Below are 12,516 nucleotides of genomic sequence, written 5' to 3'. Positions count from 1 at the left end.
GGGCTTCCCTGGTGGCGCAGTGGTTGCGCGTCCGCCTGCCGATGCAGGGGAACCGGGTTCGCGCCCCGGTCCGGGAGGATCCCACGTGCCGCGGAGCGGCTGGGCCCGTGAGCCATGCCCGCTGGGCCTGCGCGTCCGGAGCCTGTGCTCCGCAGCGGGGGGGGCCACAGCGGAGGGAGGCCCGCATACCACAAAAAAAAATAAAAATAAAAAATAAAAAAAAAATAAAAAAAAAAAGAAATGACAGGATGGAAAATGGTTAAGTGTGTAAGACAGTACCAGCTGTTAAGCAAAGAAAGAATTAGAGGTTGGAGACTACCTAGAAAGCTACTGCTGAAATTAAGGGGGCATGGGTGAGCAGGGTAGCTGTGGAATACAGATAAAGGGCCATATACTGATAAATCCCCCCAAACAGATCAGGGGATGATTAACTGCAGCTCCTTATGGAGGAAAGAGACAAAAGTAACTCCAAGGTGGGCAACATCTGGGGTCAGGAGGAAGAAGGTTCCATGATAGTAATGGGGAAATACATTTATGGAGATGAAGGAAGATAATGAATTCAGTTTCCAATCTCTGAGTTCAGGAAACAACACCTACACGGACATCTATAGTTCCTCTGCCCCAGAGGGACTGAGGGCAGCAAAAAGGGAGGGGACAAGACAAGAAACCTGGAGCTACTGCTACACAGTTATTGACAACTACGAGAGTGGACAAGCTCTCCAAGCCAACAGGGAGGCAACAGAGCCCCTGGGAGTGTTACCATTAAGGGGTAAGAATTAGGATCAGCACAGGGTACAGTCAGTGGGGTAGAGGGGGTGGGAAATGGTGTCACAGAGAAGCTGTAAGACAAAGTGATCGTGGTGTCAAATGTAGTCCAACAGTCTATAAGGTGAGAATCTGAGGAAAGACTTGCTGGGCTGGAAGGGGTCAATGATGTTCTAGAAGAAGCTACAGGGGAGCAAGCAGACCATTTCAAGGAGAGACTGGATATACACTTCCCCTTCAGGACTTCAGTTATAAAAGGCAAAAGTAAAATCAGACAGAACAGAGGGCACCAGAATCATGGGAAGGCTTGCCTCGTCTCTGGAGTAATGGTGTGGGAATATTTAAAGGCAGAAGTAATGGAACAAGTGAAGAGGTAGAGAGAACTAAATATGTTTTTTAAAAGTCTCTCAGGAGGCCTCCACCATCTCAGAAAACACTAAACATGCAGCAACTCTAGTTGCTAATGTCTAAAAGATCACCCCAACTGGGCAGGCTGTGCACTACAACCTAGATGGTTAGTGTATTTTTTATGCAACGTTTTTAGGCAGATGGCAGTATAGTGTCTTAAGGAAAGTATGCCTTTTCCTAACTTATACAACATGGTCACCTGACTCTCACTCAGCCCACTTCTTCCTTTCTGCCATATCTAAAGGGTTTTCCCCACGTAGAGGGAAAGCTGGGCTTGCTTTCCACTCTCCCACAGAATTTGCTCCAAGACAAGCCTCTCTCATCTAGAAGGGCTGCTGTCTGGTCTGAAGAGCTCTACAGTCCTGGAGGTCACTCCTGGGATGGACCACCTAGAGAGGTGATGGCTACAGGCAAAGGCCTCGCAGAGGGCTCAGGGAGGGTTGCCCCAACCATCTCTCCTTCGTCACTCTCCACCTCCCTCCACTGCCCTCAAATAACTACTTCACCTACCTGCTCAGCATTCCTTTGGGACTGCAGGTGGGAGTGCAGGCGCCGGATGAGGGGGACACCGTTCCGTGCCTGCCGCTTCAACAGCCAGTAGTTGTGAAGCCGCTGCATGAACTGGTTTTTCCTCTGAAAGGAGAGACCACTACAGATCTTGTTCAACCTTGAGTAGAGGCAGAGGGAAGTGAAAGACAGGGTCAGTGGGCAGCCCAGATTACAGCCTCCTATTCAGACCCCCTGGTTCATTTCTGAACCTTATAGAGGAGGACAGAATAAAGTAGCCAAATGCCTCACCTCAGAGAAAGCCTTGAAAAGGACAGCAAAGTTAAGCAGCTCAGATTCAGCATGGGATATTTCACTTGATTTTCCACCTCCTGCCTTGCAGTCCTGATCCTCCAAAAGAACCCTTCCCCAGGAACCCTGACACTATAGTCCTGGACTCCCGAGACACAGGTCTGCGCCCCAACACCCCCACTCTTCTCTTGATAAAGGCAGCAAAAGAGAACAGGAACTTGCATAAGCTGTGGGCAAAGCGGTCACTATTTCCTGCCCCCTGTAGTTAAGGGTCCCACCAGACCAGGGAGTAGTCCACAGTCAAGCTGGAAGAAAAATTAGTAGGAATACAGCAGGCTACTGCCTTCTGAACCCAAATACAACCCTTTGGAGTTGGTCTGACCTCTGGTTTTTCATTAAAAATCTCAGTAGCCTAAAAATGTCTAATTTTGAACCAAATGGAAAAAAAAAAGGATCTAAAGATGTAAGAGGATGGAGAATCTGAAAATTTAGCTGGCTAGACAAAGAAAGATAAGTACTGTATGGTAACGCTTATATGTGGAATCTAAAAAAGACAACAGGGGAATTCCCTGGCGGTCCAGTGGTTAGGACTCGGTGCTTTCACTGCGAGGGCCCAGGTTCAACCCCTGGTCAGGGAACTAAGATCCCACAAGCCGTGTGGCGTGGCCAAAAAAAATAAATAAATAAAAAATACAACAAGCTAGTGAATATAACATAAAAGAAGCAGACTCAGATATAGAGAACAAACGAGTGGTTACCAGTGTGTGGCAGGGGGGTGGGGGGCAATACAGGGCTGGGGGAGTGGGAGGTACAAACTATTGGGTGTAAGATAGGCTCAAGGATGTATTGTACAACACAGGGAATATAGCCAGTATTTTGTAATAACTGCAAATAGAAAGTAAGCTTTAAAAATTGTATGAAAATTTAAAAAAAAATTTTTAATTTAGCTTGCTAAACTGCGCCAAAAGAGAACTCTGGAGGTCAGCGTTCAAGCCAATAACACGTGGCGGGGGAGGAGTGGGAAGGGAATTAATGGGCTCCCACAGTCTCTACCATAATGCCCAAACTTCAACGTGGGTCACATTATTCCCATGTTACAAAAGATGGAAAGGCAGCTTAGGAACTGAGGCTGAATACATTGTCAAAGTCACTAATGCAGCTAATAAGATGGTGAAGCTGGGCAGGATTTGAACTCATGATCTCTCTGCTACACCATCTGTGTTCCGACATTGGTTAAGCAAGGCCTCAGTGCTCCTGTGGCATTTCCTCTGCTTCTTCTCTTCCTCTTACTCCACTGAAAGGAAGACAATTGTGGCTAAACAAGAAGGTGGAATCTAAGAAGGATGTTCATGTTGGGCTAGACATTGCTCCCCCAGGCCTTGCGCCTTTCCATGGTCAGACATTCCTGCCCCAAAGCCAAGCTTACAAAATCAAGGCCTAGGCCTTTCCCCAAAGGACAGATCCCCCACCAACACCCATGCCAAGCACACCTGCCCAGATGCAGGCAGCCCCCTCCCTCTACAACCTCTTGGCCATGGAGGGTCCCAACGGCATTTGTGCAGGTGGGGAAAAGAATAATAAAATAGCAGTAGCAGCAGCAGCCACCATTTATTGAGCGCTTACTATTTGCCAGGCACTGTGCTTTACTTGTATTATCTCATCTATTTCTCCCAACAACCCTATGAGGTAGGTTCACTTACAAATAAATAAAGTAAGGCTGAAAGAAGTTAAGTGACTTGCCAAAGATCACACAGGTAGTTAGTGACAGAAGCAAGATTCAAACACAGGTCTGTCTGGTTCTTAGCCAGCATGCTGTGCTGGCCCCTGCAAGAGACCACCTACAAGAGCAGACCTGACAACCAAAAAGTCTAGCCCCAGGGCATAACCACCCTACAGATGGAGACTAAGCATGGACCCACTCACCTAAGGGAGGAGGGGAGCCTAGAACAGCTCTGTGACTAGAAGGCCCATTTCCAGTTGACTGAATCTAACTCCAGCCATGGCTCACAAGAGCCTCTCCCTCTGGATCTTGTCAGCTCTTGTGTCTTCCTTCCAGACCAACAAGTCTGGTTGCCTATTTCCCTCATACAACTCACTCCCCACTGCCCTCCAGTACTCCTTTCTCCCTATCCCTTATACCAAGAGAGACAGACAGCAGGAACAGAACCTAGAGGCATCACAAGCCCCAGCTTGTCCAGGGTCTGTCGCTTTACCCCTGGTTCCTTCCAGCCCTTAGAACAGGACTTGGCATATAGTAAGTGCTCAATAAACATCTCATTGAATGAATAATGGAGTGAACAACTTTACCTCCCGAGGCCGCAGTTTCTTCATCTGGGGGTGTGGGAGAAGGTGCAAGGACTACGTTAGATGAATAATCTCCAAGATTCCTTCCTGCTCTAACACTGTAGTCTTTTTAGTGAACATCACCAATGAGATGGGCCTCCGCTGGAAAATCTTCCCTGTCTCTTGCTTGTCTGCCAAGCTCCCATCCCTCCAACAGCGCCAGCTACCTCTCTGATGGTTTAAAACAGGCACAATGGTTTCTCTACAGACTTGGTGGGGGCCAAGGTGGCTTAGTTACACAGCAGAGCTGAGTGATCTTCTCTCCTCTAAATCTAAAAGCTTCTCAGGAGGAGAAATAGCATATCTTCCCCACACAACCACCCCCTTACACAAAGTCCCCATCATTCCCAGGACAGAGCTTTCTGGACAGCAGGTACCTATACTGACCCCTTGAAACAGTGGTTCTCAATTGGAAGTAGTTCTATCCCCATAAGCTTACTAGAAACATATGTAGGGAGCATCTGAGGTTGTCACAAAGACCAGGCAATGACGGAGGGGATGCAAATGGTACTTACAAAGACCAGGGATGCTAAACATCGAGAAATGTACGGGACAGCCCTAATAATGAATTACCTCCTGTCCAAAATGCCACTTGTGCCCTGTTGAAAAATATTACCTTAGACATCCTGTCACCTGGGTTTCTAAGCAACTTAAGTGTCTGTCTCACCTTGAATCAAAGGAAATACATTGCTTTGAAGGGCACAATCAAAACCACAAACCAGGCCAGGCGAGCCCAGGGTCTAAAGGAGAAGTCTAAATTTGAGAGCACAGAAGAGAACAGGTATTCACCAACCTTGGGGAAAGAAGCCTGACTCAGGGCCAACACCAGCCCGAGAAGAAATCATGAGTCCCTAGGGAGCCCTCCTGGGCAGGCTCACCTGTAAGAGGGTATCTGTGGGACAGTGACCATGGGGACAGTGGAGGGTGTGTCTCGGCCCACTTCCTCTGGCTCCTTCTTGATCCTTTGCTTCAAAGTCATCTTGTTCTTCTTGGACACTCCCTTGAGGGGGCCGCCTACCCCACCTTGGCCTTCATCTTCCTCCTCCTCTTCTACCTCTTCCTTCTCTTCTTCCTCCCCACAGCCCTCCTTCAGCCCTTCTTCGTCCCCAGCCTCACTGAGACTTCCTGGGGAGTCGCCCTTCCTCCTAGCAGTGGCAGCACCTGGCGGTGAGTGGGCCTCACAGTAGGCGGTCTTGCGCACTGTGAAGATGGTGCCATTGAGGCTGGTCTCACGCATAGGCTCAATCTTCATGAAGAGCCCAGCCCGCTGTGCACACGTCACATGGAAGGCCGTGTAGCAGTTCACCTTATGGCACTGGATGGCTGCACCCAGCCCCTTCTGCTTGCAGATATAGCAGGTTAGTTTCCAGCGGGCAGGTGGGATATTGTCGATGCCCTCAATAGGCTCCAGGAACACGGTGTTAGCAAAGCAGACCTCAGGGATCCAGATGGCACACACCACGTGGGCCCAGTGCCCATCGCTGGTCTGTTTGAAGGCGCCACCCTTGTTGGGGCAGAGGACGCAATCCACAGGCCGGGAGGGAGACTGCAGGCAGCAGCGGCATAGCCACTGGCCCTCGGGGATGTAAGGGACGCCATAACACTCCTGGTGTACAGCCAGGTTGCAGATGTCACAGAAGAGAATGACGTTGCTGTTGTGGCATTCGTCATCCAGGCATACGCAGCAGAAAGCATCTTCGTCAATGAGTGACTGTTGGGCCCCACTGCTTCGACTCTCCAAGTATGACTCCTTCTCAAGCCGGTCCACCAGCAGCTCAAAGGTATCTGCCGACACCAAACTGTGCCCATCTACTCGCCGCTTCTCGTTTACCATGTCCAGCCAGGCAAGGTCCTCCTCATCCATGTCGTACTCTACTTCTGCATCCAGGTCTTCAGGCGGCTTCTCAATGTAGCGGTAGTAGGCAGCAGGCAGTGGGGGTGCTTCTGGTTGACTGCCTGAGTCCACCATGCGGAAGCTGGGTTGCGGGAGGTGGAAGGAAGTGCCGGATGCATGCTTGGAGCAGGACTCCTTCTTCTTGCCCTTGGATGAGGGTTTTTTGGACTTGACAGGGAACTGAGGCTGCTCACTGTTTTCCTTGTTACTATTGCATTCGGTGATATCCTGGGCGGTCATCTCATCCTCTGTGATGATCTTGAGCGGGTCATAGATGCTAATACGATGCAGACGTCCATCAATGTCCACCTCGACGATCCGTTGGGCCTGGGCATATGTCAGGGTCTCCCGAGTGGGTGAGCACTTCAGACTGTAGGGGGATGGAGAGCGCCGGCCCTCGGCATTCTGCCGTGACTTCCGGCGAGGCTTCCTCATGGCACCCGGGAACCAACGAGACAGGCCTAAGGAGAGGAGGCCAGGAGACTGTGAGCCAGACATTCAGGCGTGCATGCATTCATTCACCCTTCCATCTGATCAAGTGGCCACTGAGCAAACTGGCTATTCCCTCTGTCTGAACATCTTGCCCCTCAGGTGTCCACATGGCTTGCTCTTTCACCTCCTCCAAGTCTTTCCATAAACAGTGTTTCTCAGTGAGACCTATGACCATTCTATCCAAAATTGCAAATCCCTTTCCCCCACCAGCAATCTTTCATCCTGCTTTATATTTCACTGTAACTCACCAGTTTTTACTGTGCTATGTAATTTATATATTTATCATGTATATTTGTTTCCTTCCACTAGAATGTAAGGTCCATGAGGGGAGGGATTTTTGCCTGTCTTGTTCACTGCTGTATCTCCAGCACCTGGAATGGTGCCTGACTCCTAAGTAAGCACTCTCTAAGTGTTAGCTGAATGAAATGAGAAATCAAACACTCATGATCCCTGCCCTCAAAGAGCGCTGTCTGACTGAAGGGACAGAAAAGTAAACACAACAGATCACTACAGATCAATGCAACATGGGGAGAGAGCTAATGTCCTAATGAGGTACATAAGGCTGTGGGACAGCTAACTATGGAAAAGGGGGTGGTGGTTAAGGCTTAGGAAAGGAGTAAACAAGAACAGCATCCACTTACAAGCTCTACACATGACCTGTGGCCCCATGGGGGATCAAAAATCCATAGGTCTAGAGCCCTCTCCCAACCCATCTTACCATGATCCATGATCAGAAACCCTATCCCCGACCATGCCCAGCGGTGAAGGGGTAAGGCACCTGAAATGTCTAACGCATGTGGTCTAAGGACTTCAAACTACAATGTGCAGGGTACTCTCTGCAAAAGGCAGCATTCAGGATGCACTGGCTAGTACATCTCTAAGCAGAAACCCTGGAAGCTCTGGGAGTGGCCCCAAGTGGCTTATGTGGGACCCTCACTGGACCTAAGGCCAAGGTAACTGGGGCAATATCTGGGGTAAACTCTCAACGCCTCTGTTACTTCAAAAGCCCCTCTCTCCCAAAATACATCCAGTCCACCCTTGTGCAACAAAGAGAAAGCTCTAAATTTTTCCCATTGTTCTCTGGGATGGAGGGAATTATGACAAGCTCACAAGGAGCTGTGGTCACAGTTACTGAGGCCATCAATAACTAAGAAAGACCTTTGGGGATATGGTGCCCTGAGGTGTGGGCAGAGACTTGGAAGGGCATGAACAGGGAGATGATTTCAAGGAGAAAAACAGAATTTGTCACCTTGCTTGCAGGATCTACCGTCTTCATAAAGTGGAGATGGTGATGATAATGTAGCACACTTTCACAAACTACAAAGCCCTTTTACTTTTAATATTTTTCACAACTACCTTGGAAGGGAGAATAGATATCCTCATCTCCATTTTACAGATGAAGACACAGAAGCTCAGAAAGGTGTCACTCCTCCTAAAGCTGGTAAGTGACAGAGCTATAATTCAAACCCAGATCTTCTCATCTGCTCAAGCCATCTCACTAGGACATAAGAACACCACAGAGATGCGATGGTCTGGTACAAAAAGAGGCTCTGAGGCAAACCAGGTTCTAATCTTGGCCCTGTGTGACCCGGAGAAAGTCACTGAAACGTTCTGTGTCCGCACACTCCATCAGTAAAATGAAATTAATAAAATTTATTTCTTAAGGGCTGCTATTTGTTAATAAGGTATTCTTAACATCCTTATTTTAAAAGCCTTCCAATCCCAAAGTCTGACTGAAAGAAACAAACAAAAAACAACTTGGCTGAGGCACAGTGCCAGGCAGGCACAAACCCTATTTGGAACCATAGGAAAGAGAATCATTCGCAGAAATTCTGTCCAGGTTCCAGAGACCCTTGGCCACTACATGCCTGACAAATGCCAACTCCCTGGGGGCAGCCCGGGCCAACAGACCTGCTTTATTATCCCCACCCTGTCAAGGGCATGCAGACCCTTGCAGAGGTGTGAAAATCTACCTCAATAGTAATTTGAAATGGTTCAGAGAGGGGATGTAGCTCCTCCTTTGTCAAAGACACGATATATTCCTCCTCCCTACCCGCTACCTCCTAGGCAACTCGAGTATCTCTCAACCAAGCAGCAAATATCTACAGAGGCCTCTGCTGTCCTACCCAAGCCTCTAGACACTGGGGGCCCAACTCCAGAGGGGGAAGGGCTGCTGCTGAGGAAAACGAAATGAATTTCGCCCTCAAGGAGCTTACAGTCTAGTTTTTTGGCGGGAGTTTCTCATCCCACACAGCCCTTCCCACATACACAGTTCCAAATACCTCCAATACCCCCAGAGGTCTACCCGGCATCCCCTGAGCCCCCACTCGCCCACCCCACCCAGGTCCGCGAAGAATGAGGAGTTTCTGCAATTAGACTGTTCCCCCTGCACCCCACACGAGATACTCATGAGACAAGGAAGGACCGCAGCCAAGGCTCCCGCCCCTTTAAAGGGGCACCTCTTCCAGAAGAATCCTGACCCTTCGGAGAGGAAAGGAGGGAAATAACATCTCCTCACCAGAGGAGAGGGAGCGAGCGCGCCTGAGACAGACCCGGAGTCCGACCCTCAGGGAGAGAAAGCTAGCGCCTGCGAACAAGCGGGGCGGAGGCAAGCGCCCATTGGCCGCCTCACCTGCCCGTCTGGAGGAACCGGGGGGCCAAGGGACGCTCAGGGGGTGGAACTCTCTTCTGGCATGACCAATTGGAGAGCGTGGCGGGGGCGGGGCTCGGCGGCTCGGCTTCCAGAGCCAGGGGGGAAACAAGATGGCGGCTGCGGGAGGGGGTCCTCGCTTTTCAGCTCCCCCCCTCACCCGCCTTCTCCTTCTCCGCTGCCACCCTGGCTCCAGGAAAGAGCTTTCGCGCCGCCCCCGCCCCGCTCGGGAAGCCCCTTGCTTCCCTCCCCCATCCCGCGCAGTCCCTGGTCCCCGTAGGCCCCGCTGCCCTCGCCCCCGCTCCGTCCGGCCCCGCTGCCGCCCCCATTACCTCAGCAGCCGGCCCGGCCCCACCGTTCGGGGCTCCTGGGCGCGGGCGGGCCGGCCGCCTAGCAGGTCGGCGCGGCCCGGGGAGCGGAGCGCGGCCTCCTCCCGCGCTGGCCTCCGTGGCCACCGCCGTGCCCCCTCCCGGCCCGCCCGGGGGAGGGGGGGGAAGGGACCCGCCGCCGCCGCCGCTGCCGCCACGGAGCCCGGCCGAGGGGAGGGAGGGATCAGCCCCCAGGCAGGATCCGCCCCTCCGGCCTCCCCCCCCTCCCCCCGCCACCTCCACCCCTTCCCTCGCTCCCTCTGTGGCTCCGCGGGCTCTCCCGCTGAACAGGAGCGAGGGCGCGAAAGAGAGGGGGAACAAGAAAAAAAATCCCCCCGCCCGTGCCCGGCGCGGCGGCGGCCGGGGCGGCGCGGAGAGGAGCGCGGAGCCGCTGCCGCCACAGGGCACCGTCCCCTGCTCGGCCTCACGGTGGCGGTGCGGATGCGGCAGGGGCGCGGAGCAAAGGCGGGATCTGCGCCGGCCGCGGCCCCGGCTCACGCCGACCTGGCTCGCCACGGGGAGAGTACGACTGGAGAGCTGGGGGGCGTTCGGGTCCAGCTGGGAAAGACGGGGTCCCTAACTCCTTAGAGTGGTTAGTCATCCCCTCCTCCAGCCCTGCGGGGGAGGTGGCTAAGGTTTGGAGCAATAGCCCCCCTCCCTGAGCTAGAGGGTCCCTCCAAAGGCTAAGTCAAGAGCAGTCATTGACGACAAAACCGGTCTGTAGTTTCTTGGGGTGCAGGTTCCTGCACTACTCCCAGAAAGTCGCCCCCTTACCCCCGTGCTCCAGTCCGGAGGACAAAGGTCTATCGATGTCCATACCCTTCCCCAGTGAGGACAGCCGGGGAAGATCTGCCTCTGTTGTGTACAGGTGAGCCTCTTATTCCCCACGAGACGTCTTTCTGAAGAAACAGACTTGACTTTTCGTTGTGTGCCATCCTCTCCCTTCTGTGTTTAAAAAGAGTAAACATAAAAGAGTAAACATAAAAGTTTGACGGTGTACTTACGGACGTCTGGTAACTCGCTTGTCACCATAGACTGAGAAACACTGTCTCCTTAAACCTGATTTGGCTAGGAGTCGGTTAATTTAATGCAAAAGCCGCTTTATAATAGATGTTTGACAAATGGCAACTTCAGACTTTCAGATACAATCAGCCTGGCTTTTGCTTTGGTAAATAAATTTAAGAAGAGAAAAGGGCTCCTTTGCCACCCCTCTTTTGCCTATAAATTGGAAAGCTTACCTCATATGACTGAAGTCTTAAGCACCAGTATTTAACGATGTTTATGAAGGATGTATGGATAGACTGCCTTTAAATGTGAACATGAATGACATGTTTTGAAAGCGTTTCCTCTGCCGGCGCTGGTGGTGTAGCTTGGTAAGACTCACAATTTCTTGCTTGGTTCTGATCATCAGTGACACAGATTGTAGAGTCAGAGGATGAAGGATAAAGGCTTAGGATCCAAGTCTTCCAAATGCTTAAACTTAACGAACTGCTACTTTTGAAGTATAGATGTTCATTATCCTAAGGAATTTAAACGTATTGTGTTTTGGATTTGAAAGTTTGATAAAAGTAAGGAAGCTAATTTGTATAACAAAGATGTTTTCCTGATTACGTGGTAGCACCTTCTGGCAAAATGATAGCAAAAATACTTCATTAACCAATTTTTTTTTTTAACATCTTTATTGGAGTATAACTGTTTTACAATAGTGTGTTAGTTTCTCCTTTACAACAAAGTGAATCAGTTATACATATACATATGTTCCCATATCTCTTCCCTCTTGTGTCTCCCTCCCTCCCACCCTCCCTATCCCACCCCTCTCATGGTCACAAAGCACAGAGGTGATCTCCCTGTGCTATGCGGCAGCTTCCTACTAGCTATCTAATTTACATTAACCAATTTTTTTTTAAAGAAAAAAGGACTGGCTTGTGAAGCTAAGCAAAGACAGGGCATTGTTTTGAAAGCTGTGAAGGTGAAATAGTATGAATTAACGTCAAAAGGCTAGGGAGAATAATCATTTGGAGGGAAGGTGTAGAAGAAAAGATGATTAATTGTGGAAGGGAAAGCCCCAGAGGCAAGAGAATATTACAATTACTTTTAGTTAGAGAAAAAAAAAAAAGAAGACTAATAGAAACAAGAACACCGAATTTCATTTCTTGTTCTTTTAAAATGTGAAATATAACCATTTCTGCATATAACTAGTAACTTTTATTTCTTGATGGACGTTCTCAAAATTTATTTAGTACAATTCCCATTTGTGTGATTGGGAGCTTTTTCCACTAAAGTTAATGAATAAATACTTTGAGGAAAGGTATTGGTTTCCATTTGTAACAGTAAGTAAAATAATTATTTAAATGCTGTTGAAAATGCATTGTTAACCTGATACATATGATTTCCAGGTTTTTCTATTTAAAGCTTTCATAGAAGACCTTATTCAGCCTAAATGTTTTTCTTCCATTTTCAACTTCCACTTTCTTAATGGTAACGTTACAGTTGTCCTTGCTTCTATTTTTGACATTTGGAATTGGTTTCTGTTAGTATAACTGCACACATAGCCAGTTCACTATGATGTAATCTTAAATGTAACGTGGGACAATTATGTCATTAAAAACAAATTTGAGGGCTTCCCTGGTGGTGCAGTTAAGAATCTACCTACCAATGCAGGGGACATAGGTTCAAGCCCTGGTCCGGGAAGATCCAACATTCCGCGGAGCAGCTAAACTCATGCACCACAACTACTGAGCATGCGCTCCAGAGCCCACGAGCCACAACTACTGAGCCCGCGTGCCACAACTACTGAA

At 49.8% G+C, this 12,516-nt stretch overlaps 1 protein-coding gene across 2 annotated transcripts in view; it reads right to left on the bottom strand.

Annotated features, from left to right (window-relative positions):
- BRPF3 (bromodomain and PHD finger containing 3) overlaps positions 1-9,796 on the bottom strand; it is a 42,274-nt gene extending 32,478 nt beyond the window's left edge. The window contains exons 1-3 of one of the 2 annotated variants that reach the window (XM_028478780.2): positions 9,683-9,796; positions 5,193-6,669; positions 1,684-1,840 (exon numbers count right to left, since the gene is read on the bottom strand). In XM_028478780.2, coding sequence (XP_028334581.1) covers positions 1,684-1,840; positions 5,193-6,643 — 1,608 coding nt within the window. In that variant the 5' untranslated portion in view covers positions 6,644-6,669; positions 9,683-9,796. Of the gene's footprint in view, positions 1-1,683; positions 1,841-5,192; positions 6,674-9,682 lie in introns of those variants that run through there. The other variant, XM_007114935.4, reaches the window with a different exon arrangement.
- Between the last annotated feature and the right edge of the window lie 2,720 nt (positions 9,797-12,516).

Source organism: Physeter macrocephalus, chromosome 18, assembly GCF_002837175.3.
Source record: "Physeter macrocephalus isolate SW-GA chromosome 18, ASM283717v5, whole genome shotgun sequence".
In the NCBI taxonomy this organism is placed as follows: domain Eukaryota; kingdom Metazoa; phylum Chordata; class Mammalia; order Artiodactyla; family Physeteridae; genus Physeter; species Physeter macrocephalus.
The sequence above is the reverse complement of the archived record's forward strand: the minus strand, read 5'-3'. Positions and strand labels throughout refer to the sequence as shown.